The sequence below is a fragment of the Equus caballus genome, chromosome 2, assembly GCF_041296265.1.
Source record: "Equus caballus isolate H_3958 breed thoroughbred chromosome 2, TB-T2T, whole genome shotgun sequence".
NCBI classification, from domain to species: Eukaryota; Metazoa; Chordata; class Mammalia; order Perissodactyla; family Equidae; genus Equus; species Equus caballus.
Window position 1 is genome coordinate 40,773,006 of NC_091685.1, and position 27,887 is coordinate 40,800,892.

General features: G+C 56.7%; 1 protein-coding gene across 8 annotated transcripts in view; it reads left to right on the forward strand.

The window, feature by feature from the left end:
* Positions 1 to 27,887, forward strand: part of CASZ1 (castor zinc finger 1) — a 150,220-nt gene that overhangs the window by 100,219 nt on the left and 22,114 nt on the right. For all 8 annotated transcript variants that reach the window (XM_070253638.1, XM_070253616.1, XM_070253615.1 and 5 more), the window contains 2 exons: positions 22,340 to 22,828; positions 26,172 to 27,006. In XM_070253638.1, coding sequence (XP_070109739.1) covers positions 22,340 to 22,828; positions 26,172 to 27,006 — 1,324 coding nt within the window. The remainder of the gene's footprint in view (positions 1 to 22,339; positions 22,829 to 26,171; positions 27,007 to 27,887) is intronic.

The window sequence follows — 27,887 nt, forward strand, 5'->3', positions numbered from 1 at the left end:
TACTGCCAGGTGAGGGCAGGAGGGCAGTGGCCATTGGGTGGTCTGGGGCTCTCCTCTGCTTCCTCCCTTGCTGGTCTCCATCTCTCCCCAGGCAGACCTCACTACAGCGTCTCCATCATCTCTAGGTCCTTCTCCCAGTCTCAGGACCTCTCTAGCTAGGTAGAACCAGTGTAGGGAGTAAGGTCAGAAAGAAGGGCTCATACTGAAGGCACACTTCACATTGCCAGAGCTTCAGACCTATACCCCCTGGCTTGATGTTTGAGCTGCTCCTGAGCTGGCTTTGGGTTCTGTTCTTAGAGCTTCCCAAAAGCTGACTGCTGAGGGTTCTTCCAGCCCCATAGTCTCAGCCAGTGCCATAGGCTCTTGGCTGCTGTTATACCTTCCTAGAATCAAGAGGGCCCTCCCTTGTTGTCTTCCGGCCTGAGGCCAGGGCATTGCCTGGCTTTGGGAGAGTGGGCTAGAGCTTTTCTAGGCCTTTCTCTATGAACTAAGGGGCCCTCTGGGAAGGAATGTGCTGCGTGAGAACAAGAGATGCATTAGGTGGAGGACTCCAGCGCAGTGAGAAAGCAAGAGGCATTCAGGAAGCCAGCAGGGAGAGAATTCTGGAACTTTGTGTCACCAGAAGTGCATCTTCTCCTTGGCTTTGATCCTCGCCTCCCTCTAGACTAGGGCCTCCCTCCCTGCCACCCCCTTACCCCAAGAGCCCAAGGCCACAGCAAGCCAGGAGGGCTGCCTGGGAGACAGGAGGGCCTTAGGGAGAGATTGGCCTGGTGCTCCACTGCCCGGCAGGGGGCGCCCCACTGTATCTGCCCCAGTTCTAAGGTCAGGGCCGCTGGTCCCTGGTCTGGTCCAAGCCTTCTGCCCATGAGTTGGGGGAGGAGGAGCCTACCCTCCCCACCCCCAGAGGTTCCTTGGCTGAGTTTGTTTTGCCAGGGTGACCTGTTTAATCATCTCATTTTCTGGTGGCCGTTTATTCCTCGTTTCCACGGTTACGGCCCCATTAAGGGGAGAAGCAATAAGGCAGCGAGTCAAACAGGTAATAAAAACATTAAAGCCCATGTGCACAGAGGGAGGGCGGGCAGTGGGAAGGGGCTCAGTGAGGTGAGACGGGCCAGGGAGAAGCAGAGGTAAGAGGCCGCCCGGCCTCGTCCTCCAGAGGCCTCCAAGGGAGCTCCTGGCTAGAGGAAGCAGAGGGCCGTGCCCCATGCCCCTGCTGCTGGACTGTGCCCTTTTGGGGGCCAAGAGCTTAGAACCATCCCCAGCCCTTCGTCCCCTGGCAACAGGCTGTATGTTGGAAGTAAAACAGGAAGGAGAAAAGTGAGAGCGAGAGTGACCAAAGCCTCCCCCAGGACTCTTCCCAGCTGGTGGTGTGACCTGTTTCCAGGCCCCACCTCACCCTCACTTGGTGGGGGGTGGGGGGTGATTTCTGACATTGTTTTGAGCTCTAGAACTTTTTTTCTGCCAACTTTATCAGAAAGCATATTTGTGGTGAGTGTTGCTAACAGGGCCAGTCTGGTGAGTAAATATTCCTGGTGTGGACAGGCCTGTGACCTTGAGAGGGAAGAGCGTGGCAGGGAGGCCAGGGGCATGTGGGGAGAGGAGGCCAAGAGGCCAAGTAGCCCCTGTGCTGGGCAGGGCACCTTCCTAGGACAGGGTGAGGGGGCCAAAGGAGTTGGGCTTGTCCCCAGCACTCTCTTCCCAGTAGCATGTTCCGTCTTAAGCTTGAGTGACACGTAGCTCGTAGCTCAGGCTGGCTTATGTGACTTTCCTGCTGGGGTAGGCTGGGCCGGGAGCCCTTGGTGTTGCTCCCATGGGGAGTTGCTGGCAGGTTCTCCCATGGGCTCCATAGAGACGCTGCCCTCCTTTCCTCTTGGAAGTGGAAGCTGAGGGGAAAGTCAGCCTCTTCCCTAGCCCCTTGGAGCCCAGAAGCACATGCCTCCCTCCCAGTGCTCCCTCTCAGGGGGCCTCCTGAATGTCCCCAGCCCCTCTGCTTGGCCCTCAAGGTTGACAAGTGAGCAGACTGGGTTAGTGGAGCTGACAGGCGGGGAGAGGGTGAGGCTGAGTCTTCCTTTAGCCAAGGAAAGTGGGGTCAGGTAGGAGTGGCAGTGCCTTTGGATGCTTAAGCCAGCTTCTCCTGCCCTGAGCCTCGGGTCAGTGCCTCAGAGAGAAGAGCAGAGGTCTGCTCAGGGTGCTCCTCTGGGTGAAGAGTCTACTTTCTTTTTCTCTCCAGTGCTCTGATCCTTTGCAAACTCACAGAGGTCTGTGTCTCCAGCTATTAATTTCAAAGTTGATTTCTGAGTAGACAGGGAGAAAGAGAGGAAGGTCTTGGAAATGGGGGAAGCCCTCTGGCTGGCAAGTGTGTCTTGGGAACGGGCCTAGATGAGTTAATATTCCGATCAAACAATTAAAAATAGAAAATGCTCCCGCGGCACCAGCTGCTGAGGCTTTTCAACAACTGTCACCATAGGTTCATGGGGCAGGTGGTGCTGGAAAGGAGTTTTTCCGCAAACATCAAATATCAGAGATTGCAGCGTACCCCCCCACTTCCCTCCCAGGACCCAGGACAGGTGTTTAGGGGCTCCCAGATCTCCCTGAACTCCCCTCGGGGGCCTGGAGCCAGGGGTCTGTGCAACTTCAGGGCTGCCCTTCTCCCCTCCAGGGCCTGGCTGCAGCGGTGAAGTCATCGCCAGATGCCTTGGTAATTGCTTTAAGAATCTAACTTAAAATAAGATGAAAACTTATATTCCTGGGCAAGGAGTAATTTCCCATCGAATAGTAAATTAATGAAGGATTATACCAGGGGGCCTGGCTAGGAGGCCATGCTCATCTGATATATCCAAGTGGCTTGGGCAAAACAGTTCTAGACCAGGGGGCTCCCCCAAACCTCAGGCCAGGCCCCGTTCCCTAGCTCCTCTTGGGCTCCACCAGGGCCTGCTGAGTTGAGAGAACATGTTCCATGTGTGTTCAAGGTCCTTTTGAATGACTGGGACCAGCTTTTCAAAACTCCCAGGCAGGAGAGGCTCAAGGTTGACCTCCCTACATATGAGAGGCTCTGTGTTGTCAATTCACCCAGGAGACAGAGCACTTCTCCTGACAATCAAGAAGGCGGGGCTTCAGGAGCAGTTTCCAACTGTCGCACCATGTAGTCAGCAACATGGTGACCAACCACCCTGGCTTGCCCAGGGCTGGGTAGATCTTCTCATGAACCCCCTCACTCTTGGAGGAAGGAGCATGGGGTGATTGACACAGCCCCTCCCTCGGGGTCCTGGGGAGCTCAAGCTCCTCATAAACTACAATAACCCATCTGTCCAGGATGGGTTACTTACAACTGGCTCCACCTAAAACAGCCCAACAGTAATCAAGGCACGCTCTATGGGCTGCTGCGTTCAACTGGGTGCGTGTGAACTCGAGTCGGTGTGCACACACACCTCCCCAGACACAACAGGGCGCTGCCTGAAAACCTCTGCTGGGCATAGAAAAGTCCTTGCAGCAGTGACCCCACTCCCTACCACCCCTTTGACACTGAGCGCCTCCCTCATCCATCAGAATTCGGATGTGGCTTTTGCAGAGGACATGGTACAATGTGCAGAATTAGGACAGCAGAACGCCCATGAGTTTACCTAGGGCTTTCCTTCTGAGAGATTCAGAGCACACCACATCTAACATCCTATTTCTCCTCATCAGCTCCCTGGGAGAAAGACATAGGGAGTTGTCTTGTTTCACAGGTATGGAAACAGGAGGCTTAGAGACGCTGGCGGTTTTATTCCCAAATGCGGGGAGACAGACAGAGTAGACTGTCCCTCCCATGGGAAGGAGGGCCTTCCCTGAGGACCATTTCGATGGCAGCGTTGAATGGAAGACACTTTTACTCCTGGATATTTGCTTTGCTGCCTGGCTCACATCCCCAGCATCTCTGGACCCCACATATATCCCACCTGTAATATGTGGACCTATCCCTGGGCCTTTCCTGCAAGATAAAATGCAATTGTTGATGCAAGTACATTATCTGCTGAGAAAGGGGTGCTCCCATCGGTTCGCAGGGAAGGATTGAAGGGGAGTCAGAAAGCATTCTGACTTTTCACTATGGTGAAATGGAAATGAACAGACTGGACACAGGACTTTTCAGGAAGAAGGTCTCAATGAACGGGCATTCTCCTAGGGGACAGCGTTGCAGATGCGTTTGTCGGATATATTTCTGTGTAAGCATTGACTTTCCTGAAGGGAAGTTCGGGACATCGCCCTCAGTTCACTGGGAGACCCTTGTACTTCGGCTCACCAGTGGCCTTCATTGCTCCTAGAAGTAACAGGGCTGCCTTGGGGACGGCATGGGATAAACTTGCTTGGTGCTTTGCAGACAGCTGTCCCTGCATGGGGTTTGAGCCTGTGACTGTATTGAGTTTGCGCAGGTGTAATCTGAGAGAGGACCCAGCTCCTTTCCCGGTGTTGACCACACTGTGCTTTCAGAGGTGGATAACAGCCAGGTATTCTTGGGAAAACTTGTGCTGCTCAAGTGGCCTATTCTACCCTCCCACTCCACACCTACCCCTGCCCCAGAGGAAGGAATTATGGGGCAGTAGTACTGAGAATTCCTAGTCTAAACAACCTAGCAAAGCTTGCTCAGAGAGAAAGCCAAGCCAGAACCACAGATGGTGTGATCTGGGATTGTAACTGGAAGGATGGTGGCTTTGAATGTTAGATGTTATGTGGCAGTTGCTGTTCAAGCAGACAGATTGGTGAATTCCAGGCTACGGGGATCTGAGTGGGCCCTCCTTTATTTATTGTCTCTTACCCCCAGAGTCGGGGACCTGGACTGGATTAGACAGAATGAACAGACAGCGCTGGAAAGGCAGGCAGAAGGAGCAGGGGAAAGGCAGTCAGCCCAGGAGCACTCTGGCCCCGGCCATTCTAAGCACACCATCCCAGCCTGAGGTCACAGCCCCTTGCTAAGACTACATGGGTCCCTTTCCCTGGCCTGCCTGATAGGAAGGTCACTTTGGGGCTTCTAGGAAGCCCTCAGATAGATAGCGAATGGTGCTCCTCCCTTGAGACCCTGAGGCAGGGCAAGAGCCCAGAGAAGGAGACGGGGATGTTTTCTGTTTCCGGGTCCCTTGGGGGCCCAGGGGCAGATTGAGACAGGCTCCTTGCAGGGAAGGTGTTAACAAACAGCAGGTGATTAAACATGACAAGCTTTGACATTTCTGTGCAGGGTTCTCAGTCCCGGCAATGCCAAGAATGAAGCTATAAACCCTGACATTTTGTGTTATGCACTGAGAGGTTTTTAATAGACCTCTCTCTCTTCCCCAGTCAACTTCTCTTTCCCTCCTTCACCTCCCCCACATTGTATCTACTGCCCCCACGTAAACCTGCCTCCGAATTCAGCATTCAACCTGGCCTCCAGGAGCCTTTCTGAGTCCTTGGATTCCTGGTGTCTCTGCAGGTCTCTGGCCTCTCCCTCCCCTCATCCTCAGAGCCTCTTTCCTGCAACTGCAGGGCCGGGTGTTCCACTGCCCTGGAGTCTCTCCCTTTTCTTTGATCTTTCCTGCTACCCCTTCTCCCCTTTCCCAACATTCCCACCCTCCCCCCCAACCTTCACTCCCTCGCCTCCTTTTTTTGGGTCCTGATCTCACAGCCTCTCCCTATGCTGCGGCTGTCCCAGTTGTCTGCAGTGGCAGGTGGCTGTCCCTGTGCCCTCTTTGTGTTAATAACATTTTCAGACAGACTTGATAGTGGGTGTAGGGAGATTGTGGGGCTTGGGATGGGATTTTCCCCCATCTTTTTTTCAATTTCCTTTTCTCCTTTTTGGGACAGAGACAGGAGGTAGAGGGAGAGAATTGCACTGCACTGCAAACAGTTGTTGGATTTATTCAGTAAGGGCCTGGCCGGCAACAGTTGTTTCTCTCCCAGAGAATGTTGGAACAACTGTGGCCTTTTTTGTTCTCCAGGCAGAGCCCTGTAAAGGGCATTTGGAGGTGAGTCTGAGGCTTAAGAGGGTCAGAGACCCAAGAGAAGAGGCTTCAGTCTCAGTCTCAGTCTCACCCAGGGAGTCCCCACCCTTGCAGACACCACAAGGCTTGTGCAGAAGTCAGGCCACACCTCCCAACCCAGCTCTTCCCCTAATGAACTTGAGAAGCACTTAGTTTTCTGTTCATTCAGTAAATATTTATTGGGTCAGGCGCTGTGCTGAAACCGTGGTCCCATCCCACAGATCTTGCAGTCTAACAAGATAAAGGGTAATTAAACAAGTTGTTACAAAAGTGCTACCACAAAGAGCAGGATGTGATGAGAGTTCGGAGGAAGGGGTCCCTGCAGACTATGGTGATCCAGGAGGGCTTTCTGGAGGAAGTGAAATTCCGGTGGGGACCCCTGAAGGACACATTGAAGGAGGATTGTTTCCCCCTTGAAGGAGTGGGGGCGAGAATCGAGTGTTCCCTGCTCCACAGGTGCTGGCTGGCACGCTAGAGATAGATGGTGAGCTGCACCACCCCCCTGCAGCTGGGCCCCTTTAAGCTCTGGGTAACTGGCCCAGAACTTGCTCTTCCAGCTGCCCTTCTACCAGCTCAGCCCATCTGTGCCAGGCATGGTGGGTCAGGGGCAGAATAGGAATGTGGCTCAGCTCCGCCCCATGGGGAGGGAGAGCAACCAGGAAGTCAGTAAGTGCCACCAAGGACTGGGGCTGCTCCTGCCTTTCATGGCCTCCTGGTCCCCTCTGCTGATGACTTGTTGAAGAAGGGGCAGGAGAAAGGATGCAGACTTGTGTGGGGGTCAGAGCTGCAGGAGGAGCAGGAGCCCGGCTGGGATCAGCAGTGTGTCTGTGTGTCTGCTCACTACCCCTCCTTACCTTCTGCACCTGCTGGCCTCCCAGACTCAGCCCAGGCCTGGACTCCAGGAAGGCTTCCTGGAGCTCACAGCTGGCCTCCTCTCTGTGCTCTCAGTGGTGTGTGGAATGCTCTGGTGGTGCTGTGTCTTGCCCATTAGACTCTGAGTTTCCAGACACCAGAAGCCATTCTCCCTGGATCCTTAGGGCCAGCAGATTCAGTGTCCACAGACGCCTTTGGATATATTTGAGAAACTCAACCAGCCCCGAAAGAGAAGGACTTGAGTTCACCCTTAAAGCAAGACTAGCGAGGAACCTGCAGACTGACCTGTGGGTCCCTGGTGTCCAGGAAGACAGGCTCAGGAGGTCCAGGTTCAGCTTCCTCGCCCAATCCCAGAGTTGGCCTCACACCCCAGAGTCATTCACCCACAGTGATGGGGCAGCCATAAGGCTTGCTGCCTGGAAGAGCCTCACCAAGCCTTTAGAGAGCTTCCTTCCCCTCCTTGCTCAGGCTTTGCCCAGAAGTCAGACTCAGGACACCCTACTTCTATACAGGTTCCCTGAGAAGGAGGACCTGGTTGGCTTCCTGTTCCCATAAAGGGTCCAGGGCAGATTTCAGCCATAACTCCCCTTCCCCCTCCTCATCCCTGTCTTGCTTTTCTGCCAGATGTGTCCTGGGTCCCATAATGCTCCCCCTTGTCATCCACTTTCCACAATGCAGCCAAGACCCCATGAAGGGCCCGGAGGTTCAGCCTTCTTCAGCACTTGGCAGCTGGGAGGGAGGGGGTGTGCTGAAAGGGCAGAGAAGGGGAGTCCCAGAGCCAGGACTTGGCCTTCTGCCCCTGTAGATCCGGAGCCAGGTTTTACTCTAATCCCTACATCCTGTTGCAGATCCTTAATCAGCTGGAGCTCAGGTTGGGCTGGACCCTGTGGTGACACTCAGGGCTGTAGCATGGAAAACCTGAAGTGGAGCTTCCAGAGTAGGGGTTGGGGACTGTGAGGAGGCAGGTGGAGGGAAGAAGGGAGCCAATGCAGGCACAGGATGTGGACAGAGCCCAGACCCACCACCCACCTGACCCAGGCTGGGGGTGGAGGAGCAGCTGTTGCAGGCTAGGAACCAGGGATACAGGAGGGTAAGGAGGGCCCCCGTGGGGCCCCTTGGAGAAAACTAGAGTCTGTAGAGGCTGCTACATTGCCTGTTAGCACCATTGAGACAGATGGCCTTGGAGTTGCTCTAATAGTGAGCAAGGACTCCAGTCAGGAAATAGCAGTGAGGAGACCCTGGGTGATGCTAGTTCCAGGGGTCTATACTGACCGAGGTCTAAGTCCAAGGCTGGAAGTATTCCTGCCCTCCTGGGAGCTCTGCTTCCTAAACAGGGATGAGCAGAGTCCAGAACTGTCTGTCCTGGGTTTGGACAGCCAGGGGGCTAGGCTCTGTCAAGGGGAGCAGCAGGGGCCCCTTAGCAGGAAGCAGGATCCAAGGATTGGCCATTCCTTTGGCCAGGAGCAGTCGGCCCTGGTAGTCCAACCCAGCTCTGTAGTCTCTACCTGAATCAGGAGAAGAGCTGGGGGCAGGGGTGAGTGTACCCCTCCTGGACCTCAACTCCTTTCAGCCCAAGGAGCAGCAATGGAGGAGAATGAAGGGAAATGCAAGGGCCAGAGATAGCCATGGAGCGGAAGCCAGGAGTGGGCTGGCTGGCAGCGAGCGGGCAGACGGGCGTCTGTCCTGCCAGGGGCCCAGGCTGGCTATGCAGACAGCCTCTTTTCTATATGGAAATGAAGAATTTAGGCTAATGGAGCTCAACCATCTCTAATTTTGCGATGGCAGGAGGATTTTGATTGAAAGTAATTAAGCAAGCTAGCTGTAAAATTAATTAAAGCAAAAGGGGGGATTTTTTATTGGATTGGATAGCGATATAGCGTCTGTCAGGCGGGGGACGGATGGGGGTGACCTGAATCCTCTGCCCTCCCCCCTCCCACTCGGGACGTTTATGTCACTTTAATCTCCTTACAGCGGCTGCTGTGCATTTGTTTGAAATAATCAAGGAAATATGGTCAGAAATTGTCAGCTTTCAGATCTAATTTACCTGACGGCCCCTGCGCGAGCCGGCGCGGCCCAGGGAGTGAGCATGCGTGTGAGGGTGGGGGAGCCTGAGTGGGCACAGAGGACACTGGGCTCTCCAGCCCCCTCCCCTGGCCCCCGGCCCCCTCCGAGGGTGAGGGAAGGTGCTTCCCTGGCCTGTGGGCACCTCCCAGGAACAGGCCCCCACCCTACCCACCTGCTGCCTCCCCTCTGCGCTGTAACCAGCTTTGGGTTTAGGGACTATAGGATCAGGGAGGTGACGGTAATTCCTTACTCCAGATGGCCGACAACTGCTAAACCCCTCCACCAGGGCCACAGTTTTAAAAATACTCCTAAATTAGTCCCCTCATGTCATGGTTGGCCTCAGCAAGGGGATTGTGGAGATGGGCTGCAGGGAGGGTGGGGTGGCAGCATCGTCCATAGCACCCCTCTGCCACCTGCTGCCATCCCCACCTCTTCTGGGGCTGCTTTGGAGCTGTGCTTACCCACCCCAGGCTTCTCTGTCCTAGGCCCTTCCTCTAATCCCAGAATGGTATTTGCCCTGTTTCCCCTTCATAGCATAACTCACTAGTTCTGGGGGTCTCAGTCCTTGCAAGAGGAAGACCCCTCTCTCCGAAACTCGAGCTCCCTCCATGTGCCCAGGAAACTGTCTCTGTTACATAGCTACCCACCGACATGTCCTACCCATTTCCAAGGAGTAAGGCAGGCTGCAGAGAGCTGGACTCCGCTTGTGCTTCCTTTGGAGAGTTGAGGAGCCTGAATTCCAGGCCCTGCACCCTAGAGGTGCTAGTTGAGAGCCGTTTAGCGTCCTTGCCTAGGTGGGCCAGTGTAGGGCTTGAAGCCTCTCCAGCAGGGAGCGCTTGTGGTGTCTGGGGCTGATGGGCCCTGGAGCAGTTTCCAAGGGCTGCAGAAAGTTCCCCTTTAAAACACAACTGTGTAGCAATTTGATTTGCTCATCATGAGAGGGCCTGGATTGGGAATTGGGTCTCTGGATTTGTCTGATCCCGACAAGTGAGTGACCTGGGCTTTCAACAAGTCTCTCAACCTCTCGGGTCTCAGACCCCTTCCAGTGCTAAAGTTCCATGCAAATCTAGGACAGCCTCTACCCTGAAAGCTGCCACCCTCGAGAGCTCCTTGTCCAATCAGAGTTCCTTGTCATGCCCCTGGGACATGGGAGAAAGTTGGGGATTCTAGAAAGAGCAGGTTAGGATAAGCAGTCTGCTCCCAGTTTGCCCACCTGAGTGTATGTGTCTGAAGGCCTCTGCCCCCAACTGTCCTTCTTGGGTGTCTTGCCTTCTGCTGGTCCCTCTCCTAACCCAGAGTGCGCCTTCCCTGCCCCCGACCCCCACCCTCAGCTTTGGTGCTGGGTGAGTCAGTCGGCCTCCTCCAGCAGTGAGGGGGTTTGAGCTCCTGTCCTTCCTTCCAGCCTGGCTGCTGAGCAGAGCAGTTGGGGGCTTGGGAAGCATCACCTGCCCCCTTCTATAGCTCTCTCTGTTTCAGCCCTCCACTCTCCCCTCACCATGAGTCACTCATCTTGGGGCGGGCATGGAGCCCCAAAGAGCTCTGCCCAGGAAAGAGGAGGAAGAAAGCTACTGGCTCTTATCCATGTCTTCAGGGCAAAGTTCTCCGTGCCCAGAGCCCAGGCGGCACTGTGGTCCTTGGGGCTCTGCACTCCCCTTGCTGACTGTGCCTGCAGGGGCCTTGATGAAAGGTGGTGGCATAGCCAGGCACCATGGGGCCCCAGCCAGAGCCACAGTCCCTGCCCTTTGTGCCCACCAGCTGCCCAGGAACCACATCCCAGGAGACTCAGGGTTAGAGAGAGTCTCTGGCCCCAGGCCAGCGTCTCACCTCCATGTGTGGCTTGCAGCTGCTCATGTCAGCCCCTGCAGCTGTGATGTGGAGGAACCAGCCTAGAGCCTGTGCCAGGGACCCGGCAGGGCTGCTTGCGCTGGGCCAGGGGCTGGTTTCTGGTTGATGCTGGTCCAGGCTGCTGATGGCAGGCGCCAAGGTAGAGAGAGGCTGTGGTAGAACTGGGATCCCCAGGCAGGCCCGGGCAGGTTGGGGCACTGAGGCACAGAGGGAGATGGAGAAGACCAAGCGGAGGGTGGAGGCAGTCTCGTGGTCCTCGTAGTGTCCCTGAGTCAACACTTTGCTTTGCCCTCATGAGAAAAACCTGAGTTGGGGATGCTATACTGAAAAACCACTTTTAGGAACTCATCCTATGTGATAAGGAAAGAACTTTGAGTCTTCAGTGGCTCTCCTTGGAAAGGAAGGACAGGCATGGGCAGTGGGCAGGTGAGGGCAGCAAGACTGGCCATGGGCTCTGAGATTGTAAGGTCAGAGGAGAGCCCTGGGAGAGCATCCTCCCTAACATAGCCTATGACAGCTGGGGCCCAGGTCTGGGAGAGGGAAGTGAGAGGGCAACTTGGGGGGTTGGTAAGTCCGGGGCCAGCCCAGCAGTACCTTGGTGCCCATCACCAGGCTGGCATGAGATAACACATATGCTTGTGGCCACTAAAGGTTCGTGCTGTCCCTTCTTTCCTGGCCCCCAAGGCTTTGAGGAAAAAGCACTAAGTGTGCTGGCGTCATCATTCCTCTCTCCAAGGTTCCTCCCTAGCTCTTTGCCGTCCCCCACAGCCAGGTGTCTGAGCCTCTAGGTAGAACTTGTACAGGGAGAACAGGAGAGGCTGAAGGATGACTGGCCTGTCCCTGCCTGTCCCCACAGTACCCTGGCCTTAGACCAGCCCCCAGGCCTGGCTCCCTGTGAACCTTTGTGAATGAGGACCCCACCAGTGGGGGCCCACCCTGGCCTAGCTAGCCTGTGCTTTTTCCCCTTAGGTGGGGCCCAGCATGAATTGGGCTGGCTGGTCTCACCCTCCCAGAGGGCAGAGAGGAAAGCCTTTCCCCCAAGTCCTTACTCATGCTTAGTAGGGGCCACTGTCTTCAGGAGAATTGTCAGGGGTGTGCACTGCACTGCCCTGGCCACAGGAGCAGGGGAGAGGTACCTGCCCACTAGGAGAGAAGCCCAGAGTGGCTGGGGTCCAGCCCCAAGAATCATTACCTGCAGGGTCTGGTGATGCCCATGGTGCTGGGGTACCCGATGCCTCCCCTAGCCAGGTCCATCCCGCAGTTGGCTGGATATGACCAAGGCACTGGGCTCCCGGAAGTGCCTGGGGCCAAGCTGGGCTCTGGCATCGCAAAGCCTCTGCAACCCCGCTCAGCGGATTTCCTGCCAGCGTCAGACCTTCTCTCCTGCTGGCACCAAGTATACCCTGCTACCCTAGATCCCAGTGGGGCTAGTGGCCCTGCACAGACCCAGAATGGGCCTCCCAGACCCCTCATCCCCTCCCTCCAGTCTGGCCCTGGTTTCTCACCCTTTAGGCCTGAAGTCTCCCTGGCCCAACCCTCGCCCTGTCCTCCGTCCCCCTGGCTTCACAGTCACATTTTGCTGCCAGCGCAGGGCACTGAAAAACTGCTGGCACTGCCAAAAACCCTGTGTGCGCTATGACTCCCCAAACATCCCTTTATTTTTATTGTTCTGTTAATTACTGTTTAAACTTTAATAAGTCACTTCGTCAGGAGGGGGGACCTGCCGTGAGCTTTTCTGTGCAAACACGGGCCCGGGAGTGACTCGGGTGTAATATAACCCTTTATGCGATGTGGGAATGTTTAGATTGTAACAGAAACTTGTTATTTTAATGACAGTTAAGGTGGGGGGGGGATCTGAGCACAGAAGAGGAGGAGGGTGGGCGCAGCCCTGCTCCACTTGCATCCCCACTGAGGGCTGGGGGTGGCCTGACCTTACCAGGGTCCTCCCTTGCTGCTGCCGCCAAGAGTCCAGGACACTGTGGGGCCCTTCCTGGGATGTCCACGGTCAGGCTCCCCCAGAGGGAGGCTCAGGGGCTCCAAGGTAGGAGAGCCCTCAGGTCTGGGTGACCTAGGCTGGTGAGGGCCCAAGGAGAAAGCTGGGCTTTCAGGGGATGGGAGAAGCAGGAGGATGCCAAGAGTTCCCAGATCGCTGTGCAAAGGCAGGCAGGGCCATGTGAGGCTGGACTCTCGGCCCTAACTGCACCAGCCCGCATATTGGGGAGGAAGCAGCCCTTCCCGGTCCCGAAGTGGGGACCCTGCCCACAGACACCATCCAGTACAAGGGCTGTCACCATGCGCTGTGCCACTCTGTGCCAGACATATGACTCACGTCATCCCTTTAGCAACACCATGTTTCAGGTGAGGACACTGTCGTCTAAGAACGTAACTTGCTTAAAAGTGGCAAGCTTTTAAGAGAGGGGCCAAGTTTCTAATGTCAGTTTGTCTTATTTGGAAGCTGCCAAAGTCCAGGTGCCAGAGTGTGGTCTCGGAGTGCTGGACACTGTCCCTCAGTGGCAGGGCGGGGAAGGGCTCCAGCCCTCACACTGGGAACCAGGATCATCCCCCTCAGCCCTTGGGCAAGACTCACCCTGAGGGTCCCTCCTCCCGCTCCCCATCAGGAGGAGGAGCTGCGAGGTGAAAGGGACACTGGAAGTAAGGGTTCTCCCCAAGTCTGAGCATGGGCCACTTGCCTTCTTCCTCACAAGGCCTGGCTCCATCTCAGGAAGTTGGGGGCTCGGGTTCAAGGTAGGGGTGATGGGGGCCAGGCTGCCGCCTCTTGCTCCCATGCCTCAACCTCTACTCTCAGAGGCACTCCTGCCCCAGACCCACCTCCAGAGAAGGTAACACCTGGAGGGAACACTTGCCTCAGCACCTGTGGGTTTCCTGCAGGGACCCCGGGACTTCTGGGCCAGGTTTCCTGCTTTGTCTTTATTCGGTCCCTCTGTCTGTCCATCCATCCACAGAGCCAAGCTTCTGCTCCATGCCAGCACTGGATGTGAGAGACGAAGAGCCCCGTGCTTACCCTCAAGGGCCCATGCCTGGTGGCGTTAGTGAAGGGGTGTGTGGGAGACATGACCAAGGGGGCCAGGCCCCTGCCCGAGGCCAGGGTGCTCCCGTCCAGCCAAGGTGGACCCTTGCCTTCTGCCTGGACTTTCCTCTCCCTCTGCGGGCTGCCTCCCATGAGAGCCCCTCCTCCTGCTGGGCAGGGCCAGAGGTTCAGGGCCCGGGCTCCCTCTCACTGGAGGTGAGAACCCCCCAGATGGTGGTGGCGTGGGCCACGAATCGCTGAGGTTTTCCTTTTCTGAGCAGCGCGTTTCCCTAAATTGTCTTTGACTGCGTGCATGGGTAATGAAAGTTTATGCCCTTGTTAGAAGGACAGGCGGCCAGTTCCAGTTAGAACTGGGGCTGTCTCCCTGCCAGCCCCCCGCAGCCCCCCTCCCCAGCAGGAGAGAGAGCGTGAGCACAAGTGTATGTGTGTGTGCACACACCCCTCTCCCTGGTGGGTAAGAGGCTGTTAGGGGAAGGGAGAGGGGACGGGGAAAAAAGAAAAAAAAAAATTTCCATATTTGTGTAAGTTGCTTTAAAAGCATTTTATCATGTCATAAAAAAGGGAAAGTACTCTCAGAAATTGATCCTCTCCGCCAGCCCATTGGACAGAAGGACGTTGGGATGTTAATGGCCATCCTGCTCCAGGGTGGCTTATTAAAAAATTTATACATAAATGCTTAAAATTGCATAAATTATTTAAAAAAAACCAACAAAGTAAGCAGTTTGAATTCCCTCTTTTCCTCCCCTTCACTTGGTCCCCCTTCTGCGTCACCCCTTCTCCAGCCCCGTCGTGGTCCTTCCGTTCCCAGCTGTCCCCTCCTCAGGGCTCCCCACTTTTCTTCACTTCCCACTGCACCCCCAGCACCGTCCGCCCTGCCCTCCTCCGGGGTTTCCCTGCCTCACCCACAAATTAACGAAACAGCCAGCCCACCACCAAACACTCACATGCACACGACTAATAAAAACACCACTAATAATGCCCCAAATCGCGAAATTAAATATTAAGGCCAGAGGAGGCGGACGTGGAGCGGAGCTGCCGCCACCGTAGCCGAACTTGGAGCTGATGAGTGTGTCTCTCGCAGGCGTGGAATGTCACCCACACATCCTGGAGACTGGAGTGGGGAGTTTTATGATGGTTTTTCATTGATTTGTTTCCCCAGCGCAGCTGCCGACCTCTATTGAGGGACAAACATAATCAGCACTGACGCAAATTAGATGGTTATTCGTTTTGAAAATTGACAGAAAAACAATAAAAAAGATGAAATGCTCCCAAATCAATAGATATAATGAAATTCAAATAATCCGAGAGATGAGGTCTCCATGGCAACTGATAATGTGGAAAAGAAAACAATTTAATAAAGGACAGACACACTTTGAAAACAGATTGGGCCCAGGGAGGGGGGCGGGCTGGCGGGCGGAGGGCTGGAGTGCGGGCTGGCGAGTGAAGGATCACTGTCCGTCCCAAGGACACCCGCCATAATTAAGCGAGGCTTTCGGCCCCAGAAAGTGCAGATTCAGGTTTTAATACACAAAATTATTTCAGGAGCAGTGAATCGGAAAGTCGTTTGTAATGACCTTCCTGAGAGGCCCGGGCGCGGGGCATGTTGGAGGCTGGGCGGCCAGGCCGGCTGAGTTATGGCATATTTGTGTTTTTATAGTGTGGAGGGGAGGGGGTAGGGGGAGGGGGGGAGAAGGTTAAACAGTATTTACAGCTCAGTTGTTTTCAGAGAGGAAAGAGAAATAGAGTTCACGGGGAGATGCAGCGGGCAGGCGGGCGGGTGAGCCAAGGAGGCCTCTGGGGTGAGGTGGGAGAGAAGGTGGGCCCGGGCGGGTCTTCCACCCTCGGGCTACCTTGCCTTGGGGACCCGCAGAGGATGTCAGGAGAGGCCAAGGGGTGCCCAGGAGTGGCCTGCCCTACTTCAGTTTCTAGGGGGGCCTTCTGGGTCTAGGGCCTCTCTGGGGATGGGATGGGAGTCTCTGTCCGAGCTCTGTGCATGTTGAGCCTCACCTACTCGAGTGAAAAGGAAGGGCATTCCCGAGGCCGCTGGGGAAAGGCACCCTCCAGGTCTCTGCCTGGCATCTGGTCACTCCTTTGGACAGTGTTGCCCTTCTTGAGTCCTGTGCTATGTCTTGGGTGTGCCCAGCCTTGGACACAGTGGACGAAGACGTGGGGACAACAGCACGCCCCATCTCAGTGGCCTGCAGCTGACAGCCTCCCAGCCCCTCTCCTTGGGTTCCACCTCCCTGCCGAGTGCTTACCTCAGGCACAAAAAGGGGAAGCTTCATCTCTTTGGGTTTGGTGTCGAGGAGGAGGTAGCCACAGAGAGGGGAGAGACCAAGCAGAGCCCCTCTATAGCCCTCCAGAGCCACTTGCCTGGCAGGGCAGCTTGGCACTGAGAGCCCACGGTGGAGGGCCCTCTGGAGGCTCCCCTCCTACAGGCTCTGTCTCTCCATTGGGCGGCGGGAACTGTGTTCATGCTCTGTTATTGTGACCACACGCAGCTTTGCCAGTTTCCAGGCCGCTCTGCGTGTGCACGTGTGAATGTGATATGATTGTACAAATACAGAGACGCCCGAGTGTGTGTGCGCGCGTGATCTGTGTGCGCCATGTGTGTTTTAAATCTCCCCTGGGTGGTAACTCTTTTTTTCTCCCCTTCCTGTTTGGCTGTGACCTGGGGGAGATTGATGGCCAGCCTGTACGGTGGATGCTAACAGTTCCCCTGATTTATAGAGTTACTTACGCTAAGTGAGGCCACTTAGACGCGTCTGGATAGTAAACCTTTTAACTGGACTAAAAAACCATAATAAATAAATAAACAAAGGGAGGTAAGTATGGCCCAGTGGTTGGGCCCCTCACTTCCTGGCTTGGGGCTGTTGGGGACCAGGGGACCTGGCTGAGAGCCCTGGGGGAGCAGTGGCCACTCCTCCCACCCAAAAAGCTCAGCAGCCCTTCTGTTCTGAGCTGGAGGTGGGATTGGGCCCAAGAGGGAAGGACACCCTTCTCCTAGGGGATAGGTCCTGGCTGGGGAGGGGTCACAGCTGGAGGAGATAGGGGAGGGAACTGTTAAGCTGGAGATGGGCTGTGTGGTGGCAGGAGGAGAGAGGTGGGAGGGATGATGGAGCTGAGAGGGAGCTTGTGGGGAGCAGGGACAGGAACAGATGTCTTGGGGAACCCTTCCTTGCTTCCCAGACTCACCGCTCCTGTGGCACCTAGACTTTTCACCACGGTGAATACACTTGTCATGACTTGAACATCTGCCCCCTCATCTAAATTGAACAGTCCGTGATGGCAGGAACCAGGACAGTCTGTCTTGCTCATGTCATATCCTCAGATTTAGCCCAGGGCCTAGCCTGTAGAAGGTGCTCATGGAGTATTTGTTGAATGAACACAGGCACAGCACCCATTCAACAAATGAACACAGGCACAGCACCCCAACACTGGAGCTCATGGCCTGTCAAGTTCAAGTTCTTAGGGGTAGCTCAGTGGAGGCTCTGACATTGCTGCAACCCTGGTTGGGAGGCTGTGGGAGATATGTGGAGACTCAGACCATGGCCTTGGACATCGGAGCACAGGGATAGTCCGGCTCCAGCACTGACACTGGTATCTGTGAGCAGTTACCAACCTTGCCAGGCTTTGCTTCCTTATCTGGAAACAGGTACAGGACAGTCACCGCATGGGGATGTTGGAAGATCATTGAGGTGATGCTGTGAAGTGCCCAGCTCTGTCCCCGGCACGGGAGGTGCTCAGAGGGTGCTAGCCGCTGTACTGCTCTAGGCACTGTGGGCCAGGGCAGCTACCAGAGTGGCCCAGTGGTGCCCATGGCCCCCGAGCTGCTTGGCAGCAGACATGCAGGCTGGCCCCGGACCACCCCCACCTCAGGGGACGGGTGCCTAGCCCCTGCCTCGCCACCTCCTGATATACAGCGGGCATTAGGCCGCCCAAAGGGGACACTGCATCCTTAGGAAGAAATATGTCCTCATTTTTCTTAAACACCGTTTCCACTGAGTGAAATGTTTAGAAGGGACGCGCAGGGAGAACTTTATTTCCTACCAGGGAGTTCAGAGCCACCAGGCAGAGCCCATAAAGCACCCGGAGCCTGGTAGCTGACAGGCTGCCCGGCCCTGAAACACATTACTCATGGATGGGGAGGGGCTGCCAGGCCTGCCCAGCCCCCGGGAACTGCCCCCCCACCCCCCAAGGCAGGACAAGCAACTCTGAGACACTGGCCGTGTGCGGTAGGCACTGGAGCCTCTGGTCCCCTTGAGCCCAGGCTGCCCCAGGCAGGGGAGGGCCTGGCCCTGATCAGGCGAGGACATGGAGCCATTCCAGCCACCCCCTACCACTCAGTCCTCAGAGATCAGGGGCGAGGGGCCCAGGTGCAGCTAGGAGCCCCCCTTCTCCCCCAGAACTGGCAGGAGCCCTGGCCTTCCCCAGCCTTTGGAGGCAGTGATGAGATTCCTGCCATAACGGGCCCCTTCTCCTGAGGCCCTCCCTTCATTCGATTTCTGAAGCTGGCTGATTTGAATATTTATAAATATCAGTAAATTATTTATTGTAGCAATCTGCTGCACCATTTTACCCATCACAGTTAACACTTTAGGGGACTCTGTGTTAGGGGAACCGGGAGTGAGGGTGAGGAGGAGATGGGCAGGGGTGGAAAGGAGCCCTCGCAGGGAGGCCTGGGACTTCCCAGAACCCACCCAGGAGCCTTACCAGGGACATCATGGTGGCTCCGGCCCCTTGCTGAGCCCCAGCCTTCATGAGCTCAGGCTCTGGAGCGTCTTCATGGCTCCAGGATCAGTTTCCTCCTCTATCAAATGGGATGATGACAGTACTTGCTTCACTAGGTCATTATGAGGCATCATAAGATAGTGCCTGAAAAGATATATGGACAGTCCAGTTCTTGCCCCACCTTTTCTCTACCCTGAGCAAGATCTGCTCAGCTCTGGGATGAGAGCTGCCTGCTACAGGGGTTGTTTGAGTTTGGAGCCCTGAGAGAGAAGGTTCCAACCCAGGAACCAGGGAGGGAGCCAGGGAGGGTCCATTTGTTGCTGAGCGGGCAGTCTGCCCCCAGCTCAGCCCTCCAGCCTCTCCCTTCCCCCCTACCTCTTCTGGGCCAGGTGAGGTTTCCTGGACTTAGGATCTCGTGCCCAGAATGGCAGCACACTTCCTGTTTGTCCCCTTCTAGGGCTCAGCTGCCTTTTCCCAGGTCCGTGCTTGCCAGGCCCTGTGCTTGGCACAGACAGGCACCCTCTCACCTTACAGTCCTGCAGCCCTTTCATAGGGAGAAAGCTGCCCAGGGCTTCGAGTTAACAAGGGGCAGAGCCAGACCATGAGCTCACAACTGTCTGACCCCAGAAGCCAGGCCATACCGCAGTGCTGTGCCACCTCCCAGGGCTCGCCCCAGCCGGTCCAGAGTCACTGGGCCAGAGGCTAGAGGCTGGGAGAGGCCCTGGCCTCCCTGCCTGCGTGCAGGTACCAGCCCTACTCCTTTCCCCAGGCCTGGTCAGGCCCACCGCAGCTGCCCCACTCCTCGCCTCCTCTCTGGGGCCCATCCCTGCGTAAGCAGTACGGGAGTCCCCTTGCCTTCCCACTCTCCAGCCCAAGCCTGCCTCCTGGGCAGTATTGTTCCCAGAGGAAGTGTCCAGTGTAAATAGAGCAGCGGGCAGGCTGGTGGCGGGAAGGAGATGAAAGGGGCAGTGACAGGGCCGGGGACGGATGGCTTCCTCCCATTGAGGCCTGGCTACGGCGTTTATATTTTAGGGAAGAAAGTCAGGGGAATGTTTACATGGACAGGAGCCTGGGGTCAGACCGTGAGGGGGGTAGTCTGCAGGTCCTAAGGCCCTGATGGAGGGTGAGGGGAGAAAGGCCCCACGGGGTGGGCCAGAAAGCACACAGGCAGGCAACTTGAACCTCAGCTCTTACACACCTCCCTACCCACGGCCCCAGCTTTGCACGTGTTCACACTTATGAGTAAGGCCTGCCTCTGCCTCCTGCCCTGCATCCCAGGCCACACGCCTTCTCGCTCTCCACCCTTGGGACCAGCAGTAGAGTCAGAGGGAGGGCAACATCTGGAAGGCAGGTGGGCTGGGGCAGAGCCGCAGCTGGAGGACAGGTGTAGGGGACATAGGCGGAGCAAAGGGGCTTGCGGACTGGGGGTGGGCCCTGGGTGCACAGCTGCATCACAGCTGGTGGGGGCCCAAAAGGGACTGAGCCAGGCACACAGCCGAGATCAGGAGATGGTGGGCTGGGTTGGGTGGGCCCAAGTGCCAGGAGGCTCCAGGATGGGTGGGGGCCCAGGGAGGGGGGTGTCACCAGCAGCAAGTGCAGCCCTGGGAGCTTCTGCTTCCCTCTTCCTTGGGATAAATATTTATAGATTCATTTGCCGTCTGCCATACACACTTGGCTGCTTACCTCCTGGTAAAAATAGAGCAGGCTCCTCGACTCCCACCCTTCCCTTCCCCACCAGGGCACGGGACAAAGGGGGCCAGGTGAGGTGTATTCCCCATAGGCCTGCTGGAGGAAACCTGGTGTCACGGAGCCTGGTGGCTTACCTGGAGTTTGGGTGGGATGGTGTGATTAAGGCCCCATCGCTAAGCTTTGAGAAGGAACCCATGTCAGTGCTTGGAGACTTGTGGGTGTGAGCATCACAGAGTTGGAGATGTGGACAAATGTGGGTAGAATGGGCATCAGTCTTGGGCACAAATGGGCCCTGGCAAAGCCAGGGCCGCAGGACTGGGAAGACTGGAGTGAGCCAAGCAGACCCTTCTCTGGCAGTAGTCTGGGATCACTGGGCCCCTCTGGGCCAAGTGAGGCTATACACACCAGCAGCTGGCTTCAAGGCAAGGATGTGGGGCTGCTGGGGCATTGTCTGTATCAGGGGACAACCATCCACGTGTACAAGTCAAGTCTACTTGTGGGATGAGGTTCCTGGGCAGGCACAGGTGTGGCCACTCCTGTCTGAGTGTGCCTCTCAGTGGACTTCCAGGTGTGGGGGTTTTTAGGGTACTGATCCATTATCGTGAAGCCCCTTCTGACCATGGACCTGGGAGCAGAGCCCCTGCCCTCACTTAGCCTTCTGACCCGTGTAGAGACTTAAGACATGTACACTCCGCTGTTGAGAGACACCTGAGGGAGCCGAGGCTTCGATGGGGTTCCTTGTGCACAAAGTGAGTGTGAGCTGAGACTGTGTCTGCCGTGGCCACCACCTGGTCCCTGGCTCTACCACAGGGTCTGGCAGACAGTAAGAGATCATTAGATGGATGGATGGATGGACAGATATACGAATAAACATGTGTATGTGTGTCTACCCTTATTGGTCTTTGTGGTAGCTCTGAGCCTGTATGGTGAGTGGCCTTGCCATTTGTCCCCCAGGACCCTGCCCTACTCAGCAGCCATGAGGGAGGTGGCTAGCACTCAGAGTTTCCGTCTGTTTGCGTTGGGCTGTCATGTTCAGGGATTAGGCACTGCAACTGCAGCTTCTGAGGAATCCCAACCCATTCCAGCTACGGCTTCTCAGGGCTGCAAAGTGGGCTTCCCAGGACTGGCCAGGCCTTCCAAAGCTGCAGGTGCTGGCCGAGGCAGAGGAGGCAAAGTGAGGTCCTTATACAGAGACAAGTCGCCCTCAGAGGGACTGCGAGGAGCTCTGCTCTGGGATGGCCTATTTGAGGCTTGGGGGTAAAGGGCAAGAAATAGGAAATGGCCAGAGGAGCCAAGAGAGGGTCTGTGAAAGTGTTGGGGAGGACCCTGACAAGGACAAATAGAGACCTTTGGGGGGCCCTGAGTGGCTGGGGAAAAGGAGGAGATCTCGGGGCTCTCCAGCGAACAGAGGTTGGAGTCAGGTGGGGCCCCAGGAGCAGGCCTGGTGGAGGAGCTGCCAGGGATGAGTTGCTCAGGTGGAGAAGGGTGCCAGCCCACTGCTGCAGGACAGTAAAGCAAGAGATTGGCATGGGCTGCTCCCTGGCTCTTGGCTGTCTCCTCCCTGGTGGACTGTGGTGGGGTGGATGCTCACAAGTGGAGTCAGGCCACCGGCACTTGCCAGCTTTGGTCCGCAACCAGCTCCTCAGCCTGCATGCTTCAGTGTCCTTGTGTGTCAGAGGGCACACCGCCTGCTTTACACTGGGGCACCGCTGGCCTGCCTCTCAGGGGAGGTATCTGGAGCCAAACAAGTGTAGGAAATACTTCCAGGAACCAGTTGCTTGGAAGGAGACTGCCCCTTGTGTTTGAAGAGTATTCGTTCATTCATTCATTGTTCATTTACAAAATATTTCTTGAATGACCTAGTATGTGCCCAGTTTGGTACCCAGCTCTGAGGATAGAGTGATGGGCGAGCTTAGCCTCCTGGAGCTCACAGTCTAGTAGGGGGCACGAACATGTGCCAGGCAGTCTCAGAGCAGTGTGATGGAACCATGATTGGGAAGACCTTTGGCTTGGAGGATGTGGGGGCAGAGCCTCCACCCTGGCTGTTGAGGCGGGTGGCCATGCCTGGCATGCACGCCTCTGACCTCTCTCTCCATCCCTGCAGCTGAAGGCTCCCGGTGCACCGACCCGCCCGCAGGCAAGCCCTCAATGGCGGCCAAGCGCAAAGGCGGCCTGAAGCTCAATGCCATCTGCGCCAAGCTGAGCCGTCAGGTTGTGGTGGAGAAGGGAGCGGAGACTGGCCCCCACACTGAGGGCAGCCCACTTCGGCCCCGGGACAAAGAGCGCAGTGGCCCCGAGCTGGGGGGGACCCGGGCCCCCCGAAGCGAGGAAGACAAGAGGCGGGCCGTGATCGAGAAGTGGGTCAACGGGGAGTACAGTGAGGAGCCGGCACCCACGTCTGTGTTGGGGCGGATTGCCCGAGAGGGCCTGGAGCTGCCGCCTGAGGGCGTCTACATGGTGCAGCCCCAGGGCTGCAGCGATGAGGAAGACCCCAGTGAAGAGCCCTCCAAGGACGGCAGTGTCGTAGTGGAGAAGGACTCAGACGGAGCAGCCTCCAAGGATGACAGTGGCCCCAGTGCCAAGCAGGCTTCAGGTGGGTGACACAACCCTGTGGAGAGGCTCAGTGGGGAAGGAGTGGTATGTCCCCAGAACAGGCCTGCTTCCCTCACTCTTGCTCCAGATATTGGCATTTCATTCAGATCTTAGGAGAACCCCTGAGGAGGGGTGGGCTGGGACTAAGGTAATAGCTAGAATGGGAGAGACTGGTTGGGCAGGGGTGGGGAAGGGGCTCAGGGGTGAGAAGGGAAGGGCCTGAGAAGGCAGCTGCCCAAGTGTGTGAGCAGGGCCTGAGAGGCTGCTGAACACACAGTGGGTCTTCAGGCAGCAAGAGTCGGACAGTGTAGGTGGATGACTGTCTACACACACCTGCATAGGGAGGAGCCTGCTGGTGGACTCTGTCCCTGGACGTGTGTGTGGAAAGCAATGGTTAGCATCGTGGACTCCATAAGCTCGTTGTCTGCAAAGGCTGTTTCTTGGGGAGGTTCCTCCAAAAGCTCTAGGACAGGCCTGTTCCACTACCCTCCCACCATCTCAGCACCCCTTCCTCCTTCTTCCCAGGGACGCTTGCTCTCTTAGGCAGGACTTCTTGGGGTCAAAGCACAGGGCCACAAGGATGGCCCAGCCTGGCCCGCATATCCCACCACACTCACCTGCCCCGGACGCTGTCCTCTGGCTGACCTCTTTCCCACGAGATGGCTAAGGCCTGGCTTTTCTGGTGTCTCCTTCTCCTTATGACTCAGAGCAGCCCTGAGCTCCTTCTGCTCTGGAGAGGGAGGGCCTGGAGTTTCAGGTGGGAGAGGGTCACTACTAGGACTGAAAGCAGGAGTCTGGGGTCTTTTCTGCAGCTCCCCAGCCCCCTTCCCAGGCCTGTGCCTGGTCCCGAGCCTCCCTTGCCTGCTCCCCTATCCCTTTCCCCCTGCAGCGAGGGGTGCATCTCCTCCCTGCGTGGAGAGCCCTGCGCAGCCACATAATTATGCATATAAGATATAAACAGAGCTGTTTAATTATCCTTCGCCACATCAGTGACAGAGTAATTAACAAACATTGCAAGATCAATGAGGAAAAGTGTGACCTTCAGTTTCCTCTGATAGGAAAAGCCCTTGCCGTTCCCAGACACAAGGTGATTGCGCTGGGCCTGAGGAGAGGGGAGGGACAGGGACAAGGGCCGCTGTCCCTTCAGTGCCCCAGCCCCTCCCATGCCCAGCTCTGCCCTCCACTCCTGCTTCCTCTTTCCCAGGGGAATGGAGAGCTGGCATGGCAGGAGGCAGGGCTGCAACTGCCAGTGGCCTCATGGCCCTAGGCCTCTCCCCTCTGGTTTGAGGCCTGGTGGGACTGCAGTCTGACACCTGGGGTGGCCTGCTCAGCTCTGGGCACTGGAGAGATACAGCTGAAGCCCTAGCTACCCACCATGGACTTGGCCCCCAGGTCACCTTCTCTGGGCCCTGGGGCTCGGGAATGCCGGCTTCTGGGCTGCCCCTGGGACCCCTGCCTGGCCCCCTCCCTGCTCTAAGCCGCCTGCCCGTCAAAGCCTTCTGTTTCTCTGCCATATATAGCGAGGGCTCAGCTGCCTCCAGCTATTTTTAGCCCTTTTCCTTGGTCCCTGAGCCACTGAATCTAGCAGCCAGAGCCCACTCCTCCCAGACTGGGCCCCCAACCACTCATAGCTTGAGGTCAGGACAGCGGCCCACCAGCCACCCTGCCCCAGGGGAATAGCTGTCTGTGGGCTCCTTGAGTCACTCTACCACCTTGGGTGCCAGGTGCTGCCCGTGACTATGACTGTCCTCTCCTCACCTAGTGGGGTCCCAGGCCCCTCAGGACTGCTTTCCTCCCTCTCTCCCAGGAGCTCAGAGCCTCTCTTTCCATATCCTGTTAGGTTTTCTTTTGTGCCCAAGCCCAGCCCTGCTCTATCAGACCACCTCCAGGTGTGGTCTGAGAATCCCAGACATGGCAGGTTGGGGTGGGGGTTGGGAGAAGAGCCCCCCATCTGCTGCCCTGATGGGGTCCTGGGCCTCCAACCCTTCTTCAACTATCCCTTGCCCTGGCTGTGCTGTCAAGACTCTCAGGCCAGGGTCCTGCTGCTCCCAGTGTGCCCAGGTATGCCAGCTCAGACTCAAGTAGAGAGAACATGCATGTCCCCTGGTGCCCATGTGGGTTTCCCTCTTGTGTGTACCCATGCTTGATTCAAGGTGTAGCACACAGTAGGTGTTTCTCAAGTGTTCTGCACAGGAATGAGTATGCTCATGTGCTCTCAGGAGTCACATGGCTGCTGGGGTAGGAAGTCGTGTGTGGAAGGAGGTGTTTCTCCAGGGAAAACCTCCCCGGCAGAATGGGACCATCCTGCCTTCTGCTATCCTGAGACTCATCTTGGGGAGCTGGGTATAGTTTTGGGTGGTTTGTGTACGCGTGTGTATCTGTAGAGTTGGGAAGGTCACTAGGGATGTCAGCTTGAGTGTGAGTGTGTGTGCACATGTCCCTGTGGAGAGGTTCCAGGGTTCTCAGTGTTCCCAGGAGTAGACACAGATGGGCCCTTAGATGGGTTGCACTCAGCCCACTGCCCTAGGCCGGCAGGGCCACCCTTTCTGGCCATGACTCTCCTCAGGGTGTCCCACCCTTGTATGTGAGTACTAGTGACTGGAGGATGACAGGGGAGGTTTGAGGGATGCTCCACAATGTAAAGCTTGGCAGGAGTGGGGCCCCTAAGTGAGTCTGAACACACACATCGGCAGGGTCTCTCAGCTTGTTGTTTGGGACCATCAGCCACCTGGGAGGCTGGCAGGGGGCTAAGAGGACAGGTCCTGGGGAACTTGGGGCAAGCCCCTCACCCTCCCAGGGCTAAGGGGCCTATGTATCCATCTGTGGGAGTCAGGGAGGGTCCTCAAAGTGGGCTTAGCCAGTGGCTCCCTCAGCCCCTGGGGTCCCTCCTGATGGCCCAGGCACCGGCCCACATCCCGACCTGTCCTCAGCCTCCTGTTCTCACTCCACCCCTGGGAAGCAGGTTGGGATCTGGCCTTACTTCCAGTAATATGACTTCTCTTTCATATTAGGCCAAGGCGAGAGAGCGGAGACATTTATGAAACTTTGTTTAATGTACTGAAAAGCCATCGGCCAGAACATTTAGGAAATTGATTTTCCTGGCATTGATGAACTCGTTTTATTTTACCCCAGTATTAATTACTTTTTTTTAAAACAAATTAATTTAAGAGTCGTAAAACCTAACAAGTGAGCCAAATGTCCATAGATCATGTCCCACTCCGCCCCCTCCCCACAGTGGCCCCCTCCCTCTATGGGCGGGGGCTCCCAGGGGGAGGGGGCGGCTCCTGTCCCTTGGCTACCCTGCTCCCTACCAGAGCTGACTGCCCCTCTCCTTCCTGCCATAGGAGAGGCCTCCTCGCTGCGAGACTACGCGGCCTCCACCATGACCGAGTTCCTTGGTATGTTTGGCTACGATGACCAGAACACGAGGGATGAGCTGGCTAGGAAGATCAGCTTTGAGAAGCTGCATGCAGGCTCCACACCTGAGGTGGCCACCTCCTCCATGCTGCCCACCTCTGAGGACGCCCTCAGCAAGCGGGCGCGTTTCTCCAAGTACGAGGAATACATCCGCAAGCTCAAGGCCGGCGAGCAACTCTCCTGGCCGGCCCATGGCACCAAAGCCGAGGAGCGGGCAGGCAAGGAGGTGGTGGGTCCCCTGCCTGGCCTGCGGCTGCCCAGCAGCACAACACACCTGGAGACCAAGGCCACCATCCTGCCCCTGCCATCACACAGCAGCGTCCCCATGCAGGGCCTGGTGGCCCGTGCCTCTAAGTATGACTTCTTCATCCAGAAACTGAAGACAGGCGAGAACCTGCGTCCCCAGAACGGGAGCACTTACAAGAAGCCATCCAAGTATGACCTGGAGAATGTCAAGTACCTGCACCTCTTCAAACCTGGGGAGGGCAGCCCTGACATGGGCGGGGCCATCGCCTTCAAGACAGGCAAGGTGGGGCGCCCCTCCAAGTACGATGTCCGGGCCATCCAGAAGCCGGGCCCTGCCAAGGTTCCGCCCACCCCCAGCCTGGCTCCTGCACCCCTCACCAGCGTGCCCAGTGCTCCCAGCGCCCCCGGGCCAGGCCCTGAGCCAGCTGCCTCCCTGCCCTTCAACACTCCCGAGTACCTGAAGTCGACCTTCTCCAAAACAGACTCCATCACCACGGGGACCGTCTCCAGTGTCAAGTAAGACACACCCCACCCCCTGCCAGCCCTGAACCTGGGACTGGAGTAGCTGCCAGGCTCACTTCCCTGCCTTTGAAGCTCATGCTTGTGGACACATACACTCACACCTCATGCACATCCACTGTGCACCCAGGCCCATACACGCTCAGATTCTCGTGCACATGCTTCCACACATGCACACACACACTTACTTCTCTGCCTACATAATCACTCATACGCAGTTCATGGACTCACACACTGCATATCTTGCTGTGCGCACACATCCTCTCTCACCCACTGGGTGCTTCTGTGTGTGTGCTCATCTGCTAACATGCATACCACAACACTACTGTAACCCCCATTTGCCTGTGACAGGCTTTCCCTGCTTGCTACCACGAGGGCCAAATGTAGGCTTGTGGTTGGCTGGGAAGCCCTACTCTTGGTTGGGGTTTTTGGGATCCAAGCTGGTGGCTATGGCTTCCAGGTTCAGAGCCTGAGCCATGGGGTAGGCAGCAAGAGAAAGTAGGAGGCTGGGCTGGGGGTAGGCCCACACAGTGCCAACTCCCAGGCAGTGGTGAAATGAGCTATGGATGGATCCCTTCCCCACCGCCCTTTCCCCTGGAGGTGAGGCCAGAAACCTTGGAGCAGGTCTAGGGAGCCAGCCTCTGGCACTCAGGGGAGACTCTTCCAACCACCAGCCACACTTGTGTGGTGTTGCTCTTGCCCCTTACCTTGGGGTCTTCCCCAGTGGTACCTGGTGCCCCTCCCCAGCCAGCAGCCTCCTGGTTCCTGGTGTATGAGGGGGGCCAGGCCCTAGCTTCCAGGACTTCCTATCCAGTTGGACTCTAGGCCAAGCCTGTGCCCACGGTGGAGGCCTCCAGCCCTGCCAGCTTGAGATGGCC